Source organism: Eptesicus fuscus, chromosome 12 (genome assembly GCF_027574615.1).
Source record: "Eptesicus fuscus isolate TK198812 chromosome 12, DD_ASM_mEF_20220401, whole genome shotgun sequence".
Taxonomy (NCBI): Eukaryota; Metazoa; Chordata; class Mammalia; order Chiroptera; family Vespertilionidae; genus Eptesicus; species Eptesicus fuscus.
The window spans coordinates 15,669,391-15,683,707 of NC_072484.1; the positions used below are offsets into that span (position 1 = coordinate 15,669,391).

The 14,317-nt window shown below is 45.5% G+C and overlaps 1 protein-coding gene across 3 annotated transcripts in view; it reads right to left on the bottom strand.

Annotated features, from left to right (window-relative positions):
• Nucleotides 1-14,317, bottom strand: part of SLC24A3 (solute carrier family 24 member 3) — a 493,522-nt gene that overhangs the window by 26,200 nt on the left and 453,005 nt on the right. For all 3 annotated transcript variants that reach the window (XM_008141127.2, XM_028144920.2, XM_054724362.1), the window contains 4 exons: nt 11,372-11,505; nt 9,456-9,616; nt 8,420-8,690; nt 719-885 (listed from right to left, as the gene is read on the bottom strand). In XM_008141127.2, the coding sequence (XP_008139349.1) occupies nt 719-885; nt 8,420-8,690; nt 9,456-9,616; nt 11,372-11,505 (733 nt within the window). The remainder of the gene's footprint in view (nt 1-718; nt 886-8,419; nt 8,691-9,455; nt 9,617-11,371; nt 11,506-14,317) is intronic.

Here is a 14,317-nt window from a genome sequence, read left to right on the forward strand (position 1 = left end):
CCAACACCAGTCCCCAAACCTGGAACAGAGACGGCACCCAGTGAATATGTAAAATAAAAATGTTAATGAGTACAGGAGAAGGGAGGAACCTGTGGCTATAAGATTTAGGTTGAAAAAAAAATTACCTATTTCTCCATGATGTTGAAGGCAAGGGATAATTATGATTTAATTGTGTCAAAGTTCACAAATTTGTTATTGCCTCCAAAATAATCCTTCCAGAACATTTTATTAGCTCTTGAGTATAACCCCCCCACACTCCATGGATGTTGGGGATGATGGAATGTGGGTGGTAGTCACAGCCAAGGCCCTAGAAGGCACCATGTGTTCCCACTTGCCCTCATGCACTCCTGCAATCCACCATGAGAAGAGCGTTCCCCAGGCAGCCACTAGTCCAGGAAAATGGGCAAACACACGGATTAGACATGAACCCCACCTGCTGCCTGAATCTATGGAACCATGCTGTGGCTTGAAGCAGATTTGCTCAGTCAGTGCCTGCTGAAATTAGTCCAACCATAGTCAGCCTGAAGATGTGAGCAAGAGGATAAATGCTTGAGATTCTAAACCTCTGTTCCAGGGTGTTTTGTTATGCAGCTTATTGCTGCAACAGCTGACTGTTACAGTTTCTGGGCTGAAACCCCAACCCATATTCCCCTCTGGTTGAGTGTATTTCTCTCTCTACAGAGATTGAGTGCTGCTGTGAGGTCCTCGATGCACTCACCATCCACACCATCATGTAGGAGAAGGCTGCGATCCACAGAGTGGAGGAAGCAAATGTCACCATAAACCACTTCTCCCAGCGGGGCTTGTTGCAGTTGGGTACAGTGAAGTATAAGACAAAACTCAGTGGCCAGGTGAACACCCATTTCACTGTCTCCAGTTTGCCAGCTGGGAAAATAAAAAAGGCAAAAACATACACACAAATCAGTCAGCTTCATTCCTCTGCTTCACCAGCTCTCCACACTGCATTCCCCAGGTACTTATATCTTAATTGATGGCCTGTGAAAGAAACCTTACTATGTTGCTCTTTCCCTAAAAGACACAAATGGCTTTTCGTCACCAACAAAACCTGACGGACAAAACCAAGCAGAATACCAACCTTCTCTGCGGCCCACCTGCTAGGTAGGCCTCCAAAATGAAAGGATGAGTCACTTCCGAATCCTACAAGGCTGAGGGGATGGCTTGGCAAATGGGGCCAGGAGCAAAAGAATGAGGAAGATTCTCAGGACACAAATGGGTGAGGGAAGTGTGTGGGGGTAGAGGTTTGGGGGGAGGGGTGTTGCTAGGAAAACCATCAGTTGGCCTCTGTTGTCTATTCTCCCCATGGATACATAGGTCACCATAGCCTTCCAGATTGTAAGAAGTCAGTGGTCATAGCGCCATCTAGTGGAATCTCTCAGCATCGTCTGTCAATGCACTGAAATCTTGAAAGATGATTTGAAAGCTCTCAAGGTTGTCAAAACAGGGCATTGAGTGTTTGTATACCAAACTGATACGGACTTTGAATCATTGTTTTCTATTTCTCTAACTACCTGTTTCCATGAATAAAATGATGGATTTGTCAGTGATGACCTGATCCTCCCATCTCTGTGCTGCCTGAGGACTCTGACTCAGAGACACCCATACATGCTTATTTTGGTCACTATATGATCATTTCCTTGTTGCCTTAGATTTGAAAAACATATTAGTTCTCTTTTGGTCTTTATAACCTTCCTGCTTCAGTGCTAACTCACTTCAGGAAAGAACTACGCATACACATATGTACTCCCTTCTTCAATCACAATCTCCTCTTCCAGAAGTTTCCCTGTGCCTCCTTCTAGTCATCCTCCCACCTGCTACCACCATAGATTAATCTTTCCTGTTCTTCAACTTCAAATAAATAAAATCATATAGTATGTTTTTATGTCTACCTTCTTTCATTCAACGTATGTTTTTTTGTGTGTGATTCATTTATGTGTAACTGATTCATTCCTTTTAATTGCTGTGCAGTATTCCACCCTGTGAATACACCATAGCTTGTTTATCCATTCTCCGGTGGATGGGAATTTGGGTTGTTGCCAGTTTTCAGGTATTACAACGAGAGTGGCTATGAGCATTCTTGTACAAGTCTTTTTTGGGGCATGTTTTCATTTCTTTTGGGCAAAGACCCAGTAGTAGAATTGCTGAGTCATAGGGTGGGTGTTTACTTAACTTTATTAGAAATTACCAAACAGTTTTCTAAAAATGATTGTACCATTTTCTATCCCCATCAGAGATAAGAAGGTATTTTTAAATTACATTTTGAATATGGACTAATGAAAGGTTTAACAAAATTTATTTCATAATTTCCTACCAGTATCCAGCACTTATTATATTTCTTGCCAGTCTCCAAATATTTTCTTAAAACCACAGAACAGAGTTACACAACATCACTTTTGGCTCCCCGGTCTCCCTCGGATGGCAAGGTGGTCACTAAGGGAAGAGTGGGGCTTATTCACCAGACAGCGCTGGCTCCGGTGCCCGCTTTGCCTGAAGCAAGTGTCTCAGTTACTTACATCCCCTAAGTCTCAGCTTCCTCATCTGTAAAATGTGGACAGAGCAACACTGAACTCACAGAGTAGCTGGAAGAATTATATGGGATATCAGGATGGGGCTGGGACAGCGTAAGTTGGCAGGTTGGTGGAATCAAAATCCTCAGGATCATTCTTGACTCTCCCTGTTCTCTCATCCCCACACCAACACTGGCAACCTACCCAGGGCACCCTCAGTCTGCCTGCAGCTCACGATTCCCACAGCCTTTCCCAGGGCCAGCCCTCCATCCATGACCTGGCTGAAGACCTGAGTTCCTAAGGGACTCACTGCTCCTACACTTGCTCCACCTCCAACTGCTCATCATCAGTAGCCAGAGGAGAGTCTCAAAAAGTAAACTGTTCTAGAACCTTCTCCTTGGTTCTACTGCCCTCAGAGAAAAAACAATATCTCCCCACCATGGCTGACAAGGTCCTAAATGATTTGGCTCCCACTTACTACTCTCCCTACTTACACATGCCCCTGCCCCAGCTTTCTGTCCTCAGACACGCCAAGCTTCTTTCTACCTTAGGGCCTTTGCACCTGCAGTTCCCTGTCAGGCAGTCCACCGCACAGCTCCAATGTCCCCTGACCCCTCCGATAACCAATCTAAATAAGGCCCTCATCTACACCACTGCTCAGTACTGTACTTTAAATGCCATGAACAGGGCAGGGCATATATCACATGATCAATACATATTGATAATATTGACAGTAATAACATTGCTATGAACAACATAATGTGTGTGTGTGTGTGTTTAGAATCTAAAGGTATCCCACTTACAAGTGCAGAATAAAGCGAAGAGAACAGATTAAGAAAGGGGGCGACTTTCCCCATTAGCAGCGTCTCGTTAGATTTCCGATTTGGAGATGGTCAAGTGAATGAGGAGGACACTGAGACTATTTGGCTGGATTACAAAGCAAGAGGACTGCCTGAGGATTTGTTTTCTGAGGGGTTTTCAAATGCTGCAGAATCCAGATTGTGGCCAGATTTTTGGATCCCAAATGCATCCTGGAAGTCTGCACGTCCCCTAACTCCTGCAATGTGGTAGTGACTTATCAGTCTGGGGCCTTGGCATCCCCTGCTGGCCATGCAGTTTCCCAGATGCCCTCCCAGGGAGAGAGAGTTTAATATTCACACCCAATCCAAGTTACAAAGAAACACATGAATGAGCCGAGAAATGACTTCAATTTGGCTATTTGTCATTCTTTAGAAAATAAAAGCGATAAGAAAAATGAAGTCAGGACTTAGGACTGCAAGGGCATAGAAATGACATTAGGTAAAGTTTCCAGCAGTATAAGCCAGCAGCAATGAGTTTTGAGTTTGGTCTCTCAGCTGAAAAAAAAATGTTTGATTTCACACTGGGAGGACATTATATCTTGAAAACTGTTTTCACTGTCATCCAAAATGCTATAGATGCTTTCTTTGAGTTACAGTTCCATTGTAAGAACAACAAATTTAAAGCAGAAATTCAAGGTATACCTTTAAGTGCAATATAACAAATATAACTTCTTGAATAAATCAAGTGATGCAGAAATGTGTGTTTTCAATGGTTTTGAGGACCAGGAGTGGTCCACTCTGCCCCTCTGGCCAGGCACTGCCCAGGTCCTGCAGATACAGCAGCAGTTGAATGAAACAAAATTCCCTGCACACAAACCTGATGTACCAGTGGTTACGTGATTTCTCGAATGTCAGCCAGCAAATGGGAGCTGGAGCAGGCACTCTGAGCATCCCCGGTCAGTATCGCCGGCTCTATAAAGCAAAGGACTTCTTCCCAAGTTACAGTTCTTATTAAAGTTTTTTGGACACTTAATTCTATTGGATGGAGAAAAAGTCATTCATTGCTTAGTATTTTAGACCTAGAGTTAAATATATAAATTTTTTTCTAATCATATAGGCAATTAAAAGGTACATTGTTTTAAAATAAAAAAGCAGAGAAAATAAAAAATAATCCCAACTACAAAAAGCATACTTATATTTTGGTGTATTTCTTTTCATTTTTTAAAATGAAAGTGTGTTTATCTACATATACATGTAAATGTTTCTGTTTCTCTCAGTCAATAGGAAGGCTTTCTTCACACAAGAGGTAAGAATATATGTACAATTTATATGTATGTATACATAATATAGATATACTATGCATAGTTGTCCATTGTATATATTTAATCTATACATATATACATAAAAACTCAGGTATGTTAATATGTGTGTATACATTATGTAATATACAATACCTTAAAGATTTGTACATACATGTATATTAACATACAATATATTAAATTTGTGCAGCATATATACAAACATGCTATATGCATAGATTAATGATATCGATCATACATGTGCACAATATATGCACATACACCTATATTCATGTATACACATATAAACACATGTGTCATATCTATCCCTATATTTATATACTTCCACATAATTACTTATTTGTTGATTATACCCACTCAAGTCCTGGCGAGAAGGAAGCCCTGCAGCTGGGTAACTGGAACAGGGGAACCTGGCCCTCACAGGATCAAGAGAAGAAAAATGTGCTCATTGTGTGGACAGACCTTTCTCAGGCTGAGGGAACTTAGCCTGAGAGAAACCCCAGACTGTCCTACTGGCTCCTCGAGTGCCCTCTGCTGGCCTGAGCCCCCCTCAGGCTGCTCCACACTGTGAGGAGGCCTGCCTGAGGGAGGGCCTGGCTGGACACAGCCTCCGAGCCTCAAATGGAAGTTCCTGGCTCCAGGAATGAGATTTCTCAGCAGCTGGTGGAGGAGTACTGAGGCTCATAGTTGGACAAGCCCATTCTCCGTTTCAGAGGCGGAACCGGGCGCGGAATTAGGCTCCCCTAAGCCTCAGAAGGACTGTGAAGTCACCGAAGTGTCTCCAGGCCTCCAGCCCCTCCCCATCCCAGGTGTGGCCTGTGGACCAACAGCACTGGCATCACCTGAGGGCTCATTAGAAATGAAGACTCTGAGGCCCCGCCCTTCTGAATCAGAACCTGAGTTTTGTCAAGGAAGCCCTGGCGAGAAGGGCTGGTGTACAGGAACTTGGGACCTGTTTGCTCGGGGCCCTGGGATGAAGCAGGGCCTTGGGACGAAGCAGAGACCCCGGGTAGCAGGCCCACGCAGAGCACCGTTTCTCCTCTGGGGCCTCTAGGGCTGGTGCTTGTGAAAGATGCAGGGGCCTGAGGTGGGTCCGAGCCCACGCCTGCAGCCAGGTCTCCTGTCACATGAGGAAGAAGGAAACTCAGCTGGAAGCCCTGGAGCCTCCTCACCTCCTTGGTTTCGGACATGAGGAGACACCTCACTCCTCACAGCTAGGCCTGGCACTTACCTCGTCCAGGTGAGAAATGTGGACACGTGATCCGAAAGGGGCTCTTAATCCCACTAAGTAATGAAGTCTCCTGTGGGAGCTGGACACCGTGTCTGGTCTCACACACGTGTCTTTAGGTTAAGGTGACCAGATCGTCCCGCTTCTGGCGGGACAAAACCGATTTTTAACAATTTGTCCTGTGTCCCACGGCGTTTTAAAAAAAGTCCCTATTTTTGGAAAGAATCTGGTCACCTTACGTTTAGGTGTCTGCCTGGAGGGATGTACTCGGGGCTTCTGGGAGGCCAACACAGCCCCTGGCCCACTGCTTCCTCACTCAGTGAATGACTTTAGCAAAATTAGCGTTTCTGGAGCTTGGTTAGGAGCTGCCGATGGCAGATTCTGAAACAAGGGCTGGGAGGTAGGATTCCAGATGTGCAGCCCCGGTTCTGTGCCCCGACTCAGGAACTTCCATGCCGTGTGCTTGGCTATACGGCAGAGCTGAGCTCGGTCACAGGAACCCTCCCAAGCAGAAGGGGCAGCCAGGGAGATGAGAAAGGTAACAAGGACCCGTCACACTGTTGCTGGTTTGCAGACGGAAGGGACATGTGACGAGGAATACGGGTGGCCTCTGGAGCAGTGAGCAGCCCCCGGCCCTTAGCCAGCAAGGAAACGGGACTCAGCTGCGCCACCACCAGGAGCAGACATCTGCTGGCAGCCTGCATGTGCTTGGGCCTCCCAGGGCCTCTGAGAGGAGTTGCCACCCTGCCCACACCTCCATTTTGGCCTGTGAGCCTCTGCAAACCCAGCCAGGCCCTGCCAGCCTTCTGACCTGCAGAACCGAGAGCTATTCAACAGGTGTCGTTTCACGTGGCTGAACTTGTGATAACCTGCTGTGTGTGCAGCAACAGAAAATGCACACAAGAGTTTACAGGGGATGAATGGAGTGTCTGGTCCTTTAACACGTTAAGCTCCCAGCCTGTTTTGTCTTCTGGATGGAAAGTATAGTGTCAGTCACCGGTGACTGACTGGGCGCTTAACGTGTTAATCCTTAAAATGCCTTTGTCCTGGTTGATAGGAAAGAAGGTTGCCAAGAAATACAGCAACAGGTGGCAAAATGGATCAAGACACAGTATATATATTTTTTCTATCAAGATTACCTACTGCCCAGCCGGTGTGGCTCAGTGGTTGAGCATCGACCTATGAGCCAGGAGGTACAGTTTGATTCCCGGTCAGGGCACAAGCCCAGGTTGTAGGCTCGATCTCCAGTAGGGGATGTGCAGGAGGCAGCCAATCAGTGATTCTCTCTCATCATGGATGTTTCTTCTCTCTCTCTCTCTCTCTCTACCCCCCTTCCTCTCTGAAATCAATAAAAAATATATATTTTAAAAAAAGAAAAAGAATATTACCTACTAACAAATGGCGATTTCACTCTGGCTGGGCAGTGCAGGTTGGGGCACAGGCATCGGGGTGACGTTTTCTACTTAGTTTTGGTAAGCACTTGACCAGGCTGAGCTCTCAGGAGCCCTGAGGGGGCCCAGGAGCAGTCCGAGTCTGTTTTACCTGCTGTCTCCTGAACACAGAAAGGAGCACACAGAGACCTGGCTCCCGACCCTGAAACCCGGCTCTGATGCTCCGCCCCCATGTCCCACCCCTGCAAGGCCTTTCAGGTGGACCAAGCCATCCTTCCGCAGAGTTTAAAGTCCTCCCATCCATTCAACCCTCCAGGAGAAGACACACACGCTAATTAAGCCCCACACACTTGACAGTGAAAGTGAGTCTGACCAGTGCACTCTTTCCTGAAACCATCGGAAGCTTCTGGCAAGTCTAGAAAATGGGCAGAATTCTTTGGGCTCAGTCCACCTGTCCCACTAATGGGTGGGGTGGGAGAGGACAAGGTCACTGGGAAGGCCACGTCTTTATTGGAGGCGGCAGTCAGGGGAGAAGGACACCACCCTGTCTTGCTCCTCCCCTGGGTACCAGAGGGGTGTTTTCAGCAAGCCCACAAGGTGAGATTTAACCGGGCCGGGATGCTCTGTGCCCAGGTGTGCCTGCCCTGGAAGCAGCAGGTGCTGGGAGAGGAAGCACCTAAATGGGGTGAGGGGCAGGAAGTGAGAAGAAAAACAAAGCCCAACGGGGAGGGCAGCACATGTACCCAGGGCTGGCCTTGGCAGGACAACCCCCTGCTAACCGTGACGGGAAGGGAAGGGTGAAGGTGGGTGGAGTGCTACTTCTCGTGAGCCCAAGATGCTCTGCTGACACACCTGGGGCGCGTGCTCGCCTCCTGAGCACCAAAAGGTCCACAGAGCAGCTAAGAGAGGGACTTGCCCGCAATTATAGACTTGGTCGAAGAGCCTACATTGCAACCAGTGAGCATGTGTTGCCATCTTGCTCATCTTTGGACCCTCACAACAGTCTTGCCCACTGTAGATGTTAATATAAACATTTCTATGCTCAGACAGAGATATTTCTTTGAAATGAATGGCAGAAAGATAATCAAAGTTAAGGGCATCTACTCAGTGGCCTTAAAAGAGCCCCCAACCCCAGCCCAGACATAGGACCTCTTACAGGGAGGGTCGAATGGAGTGTACGGTCCTTCGTCATCCTCCTCATCCTCCTCTTCCTCTTCGTCATTCTCGTTGTTCTCGTTGTCCTCATTCTCATTTTCTGTCTCATTGCCAGCCTCGGCAACAACATCATCCCTCCGAGTCCCATTCACGCCCCTGTCTGGGGCACTGCTGGGCCCTGTCCCATTCTCCACGGTGTGTTTAATTGGGATTTTGATGGCCACCTCAGATTCTCCATTGGTGTAAGCCCTGCTGTTTATCAGTCTTTGTCTCTGGAAAGAGAAAGGCACATTCTTACCACGGGAAGATGGACTGTACATCCCTACACCCAGAACACCAGCTATTGGGATTTCTTCCAGGTAGCGGACAAGGAGATGCTTTCAGAACACTCTGCAGTCAAGTCTTAATGGATTCCTCAAAGTAATAACCAACTCAGAAAACCTCCTTCCGGGGAGAAGGATTAACCTTCATGACCCACTGGAATTTGCAAATCACTTTAGAGGAAAATTCCCATTGCTCACTTCCGATTGCACTTCTTTTCTATCAGGGTTCTTGATTCTCTGTGCACTGTGATGTTAACTTTCTTCTCCAAATTTTAGGAAAGCCACACAAATGTGTTGGGACTAGTGTACCAATAAGGCTGCCGCTCCAGAGGAAAGGATACATAGGAAAATTCAGGTCAGAGACTCAGCATTATTTTAAAGCAATTTTGGTATGAAACTACTTCTGTGCAAGTTCATTCACATGAGAGGGCTCCATTCAAATGGAAGATGTAAAGAAAAAGGTACATAGAAAAGGACCAGAGAGTTTTTTTCTGTATAACTGGGAGCCGGACCATGTCTATCAACATGTGGAGGGAGGAGCAAGGACCAGGATGCGCCGCTGGCACAGCGAGCAATGATGTTTCAAAATGGCTGAGGGATATTATTGTGTTAAATGTTGAATTAGGTGCTTCTACTTTCAGACCCAGAAGCTTTCTCTCCTTCCTCGTTTCCTATCCCTGTCCAGTGGCAAATGGCTTGTGCTTTCCCAGATACCTCATTGATCAACATGCGGCTGGCCATGGAGAGTCTGGTCTTGGGGGGAAAGTGGCTGGTGATCATGATTCGAAGTCCAGCCTCAGAGAAAGACAGCTGGTGTGGGTAGGCAGACAGCAGCTCATCCACCATGATCACTGATGCTTTGCGGTGGAAATTGGCTAGGGAGATTAAAAACACAAAATAAAAATATTGAGACTAGGAGCAGGAAAGAGATATTCATTCAGTCTTCTTTTCCGTTCTCTTCCTTCTTCCCTCTTATGCTCCCAGTTGTCTTCCCTCCCTCCCTTTCCTTCCTTCCTCCCTCCCTCCCTCCCTCCCTCCCTCCCTTCTTCCCTCCCCCCTTATCTATTCACCCATCCAGGAAGGGCTGTAGTAAGCAAAATTTGGGGAAGAACCAAAGTCTGCTTTTTGGGGCTCATTGGTAGCTCTTTAGAAATGATGAAACAATTTAAGCATCATTCACTGACATAGAAAAAATGAGTGATCATAAATAAGAATTCCTCCTTGTCCTCAAAGAATCGCACACACCCCCAACTCAGATGTGGGGCATAAGAAAGACCCCTATAATCTTTAGTAACCTTTTATGCCCTTCAGATGTCAACAATGTTCATACTGAGAGGTTAAAAGCTGCAGACTTGACTTTTAAGTGGAGGACATGGTGGAGAAATGGACACATTGCTGCCGCCCCAGCCTATGAGCAGGACTGATAGGTGGGCGAGTGGCCACAGTACAGAGGCCCAAGGCCCAAAGGAGACTTCAGGCAAATCTTATGTAACGACTTGCTGACTGGCTGGAAACAAGTTCCACCAAGGCCCCTCTCTAGGAATGTGCAACATGAGCACATAGCTCACGGGTACCTAGCCACGGGCCCTCTCAGTGCTCACTCCTGTTTCCAAGCCACTAAACCATGAAATGATCTCTGGAAACTAAATAATATTAGGTAGCGCTCTCTGCCTCCCTGAGAGTGTTCCTCTTATGGTTACAAACTACCCAGAGAGAAAAAAGTAAATGATATCCTTATGTGGGATGGCACTGAATAATCTTAAGTCTTTAGTTAAACATGCACATAATTAGGAAAGTCTACCAAATGGTTGATTTTAAAATTCTCATAATTACCAACAGATTCCAAAGTCAGACATATATTTGAAAAGAACCTATAGATTTTCTAGTTTCTTTTTTTTTGTGTTTTTTTTTTTTTCCCCCTGCAAAGCAACCATATGGGATCAAGAAGAAATAAACCCACATATTTCAAGGGAAAGTTAAAAAAACTCAATAAAAAATGAAGCATATTCTAGGCAAAAGTAATTGATAATTTTTGTGTTCCTCTAAGAAATAACATTATTTGAGAACATTATGTTATTTATCTAAGTATATAAACTGATTAACAAGAATCTATTAAATATAAAAATTACCTTAAAAAAAAGGTCATTAACTATATCATGCTGCAGCTTGGAAACTGAGGTAATGCAGCCTGGAAGTGAATTTGGATATAATAATATACTCATGACAACTATCATTCATGAAGTTTTTTACATACTTTGTCTCCTTTACTCCTTACAAAAATTATCCCCATTCTGCAGAAGAAAAAATTGAGGCTCAGAGTGATTAAGTGACTTGCTTCATGGCCACACAGCCAAAATGTGACAGAATCAATAGCTCAAAACCCATGGTCTTCTCTCCCTTACCACCCTGTCCTAATTTCCTTGTAGCACTCCCAGCAAATGTTTTGCCCAAGAACTTGCATGGGGCTTTCGGAGTCAGCGCATCACCAGGTAAGAGACTGCCCCAGGGTGTGGCCAAAGGGAGGGAGGAGGCCAGGAACCTGCTCTCCCTCAGAGAGGCAGCGCCCTCTCCAGGCCAGCTGCAGTGCCCCACGCGTGCTTACTTCCTGGGCACAGGCTCTCCTTCCTTACCTTTCTTGAGTAGCACCACAGTTGCGTCGCAGTTGCTGCTGTCATCAATTTCAGCATTGCTGGCCAAGCCGTTGACCATGTTTCCAGCACCTTTCGTCCTCCTTTCGAAGCACTGATGTATGCAAGCGTTATATCTGAGCAGAGTAACAAGGGAAGAGAGCCCATCAGCGTTCGCTGTTCCTCCATTCCCCAACTCCCACCAAGTGGCCCTGCAGTCTGGACGCATCGTGGGGATCCCACACCTCAAGTTATTATTATTATTCTGTCATCGCAGTTCCCCTCATAATATACAACCTGCCCCATTTTCCAGTGTAAGGATAGGTGAAAATAAAATCAACTTTACGTAAATAAATAATGACAAACTGCTTTCTTTGCAATCTCTTCAGTGTCCATGGAGGCACTTCTGAGATTGAGTTCCCTGAGTTGGATTTCGTGCATGAGACTTAGTGGGATGGCCACGTCTACCTCCTCTGGGCCACGTCTCTAGGGCCTTTGCTGTCAGGGACACCTTGTTGGGGAAAGGAGAAGGTGTCTCATCCATGCTGCTACCTGGTGTGTCGTGGTTTATGTGTTACAGATTGGCTGGCAGTCTAGGTTTCTGTCTGTCTTGGGTTTCCTGAGGTCACAGATTGACACCCTGTGATTCTCTGTTACTCTTATGCCAAAATTTTCTTTTTTGTTAATCCTCACCTGAGAATATTTTTCTGTTGATTTTTAGAGAGAGTGGGAGGGAGAGAGGGAGACAGAGAGCGAGAAACATCGATGTGAGAGAGACACATCGATTGGGTGCCTCCTGCATGTGCCTTGACCCAGGCCGGGGATTGAGCCTGCAACCAAGGTAAGTGCCCTTGACTGGAATCAAACCCAGGACCCTTCAGTCCATGGGCTGACGCTCTATCCACTGAGCCAAACCAGCCAGGGCTTCTTATAAGAGGCAGAACATTACTACTGTGCAGCCCTAACGCAATCATGGAGCCAGGTTTTGAGCATCAGCGGCTGCCGACGTCACAGGGAGACAGGAGACACAACGTGCTTGCTGGTGGGAGGATGTGCCACCGCTTGGGACACAGTCTAACCTGAATCAGGTTGATGGCTGACATGGAAGAAACAAAAGCCAGAGGGGTAGGCCATGCTACACCCATTTCCAAACTTTGGGCACCTCTGTGGAGCAAGCAATCCACTTCAAACTTTGTTGAAGAATAAATTGAAAGAAAAAAAAAGGTAAACAGAGTGCAGATTTATAGATGAAAAGAGAGCCAAAACATGGAACAATCAATTGTAATGAGTGGAATTTATTTGGATTTTGCTTTTTAAAATGTTTAAGACATTTATACGATTAAACTAAACCTGTAAAAATGATGGTTATGAGATGACTGAAAATCTGAACACTGATTTGATATTCAGTTATACTGAAAATTAGCATTAACTTTAGGTGTGATAATAATAATGTATTATGTTAAAAATCTCATATACTGAGATTTTTATGGATGAACTGGCCTGAAGTCTGGGACTTCAAATCATAGAGGGAGGGAAATTGATAGAGTGTGGATGGAGCAACTGCGGGTGGCTGGTGATGAGCACATGGGATCCAGCACACTATTCCAGAGATTTTCAACCTTTTTCATCTCATGGCACACATAAACTAATTACAAAATTCTGCGGCACACCAAAAAATAGATTATATATATTTTTGCCAATCTGACGAAAATAAAAGGTATACTTTTGATTCACTCACACTGGACGGCTATTGTGTAGGCATTGCCATTTTTTATTTGACAATCTAAGGGTCCTTTGGGCAGTGCCCCTGACTAAGTAGTCAGGTATTGCATGTTTTAGAAATTCTTGTGGCACACCGGTTGAAAATTGCTGCACTATTCTGTTAACTTTTGTCTATATTCAACCTTCTTCTTCATGAAAGATCTCTCCACGTTGTAGACTCAACAAGAGGGCCTTGCCTGACTAATAGAGCCTTGTGGGAGGGGCACCGTTCCTGTCATCTTGACCCCGAATCCATTCTCCACCTAGAAATACTGACTTGCATGAGGGTTTGGTTTTAAAGTACAACTGTGTGTTATATATTTATTTGGATTTGGGTAACAGGATAACGATACTATGGATAGTATTATGAGAACTTCCGTGAAACTAGATATTGGATAGTAACTATGCTGTCACATCCCATCCTTACCAAAAAACAAAACAACAACAACAACAACAAAAACAACATTGGAGGTAGGAAGTATTACTAACCCTGTTTTGTAGAAGAGGAAACTGAGATTCATAACGTTTGAATAGCTTGGCCAAGGTCCCCATGCCAGTAATTGGCGGGGTGGGATCCACAGCCAGGCTTTGAAGCGAAGGACTTGATCTTAGCCTCGAGGCCATATTGCTTCATCTGGGGACAGGATCCCAGAGGAGTGATGCAGAGGTGCAGAAATCAATCCTCGCCGAGGCCAGGTGTGCCTCATGCTCCCAGGAGCTTTCTGGCCAAACTAAATGGCTCTTTGACTTCCCGACAGAATGTTTAATGTCATTTAAAGCCTTCTACCCAGGAGGCAGCTGACGATTCTAATATATGCCATTTTTAACTGCTGCTGCTCTGTTTTATATTTTTAATTGAGTGTTTTAAATTTTGTGCTTGCACCCTGAAGCTACTTTATTGTGAAGCATGCAATTTTATAAATCAGATTTTATAAAACCCAATGATTAAAGCCTCTGATTGCAGAGGGGGGTGGCTAAAGAGCAGAGATTTCAATTTAGAACATGGGACCAGAATTTATGTAGAAAAATCCCGCAAGCACAGAGGCCGCCATTCCCGGTTTTATTTGTATCCTGCTGGTCTGAGCAGCTGGAAGGCTAGTGAAGCTGAGGCATCAGCAGAAACACACCTCATTAGCTTTCACACTGGGTATGGTGCGGAGGGGAGGAGAGAAATCGTTCCCTGTGCTC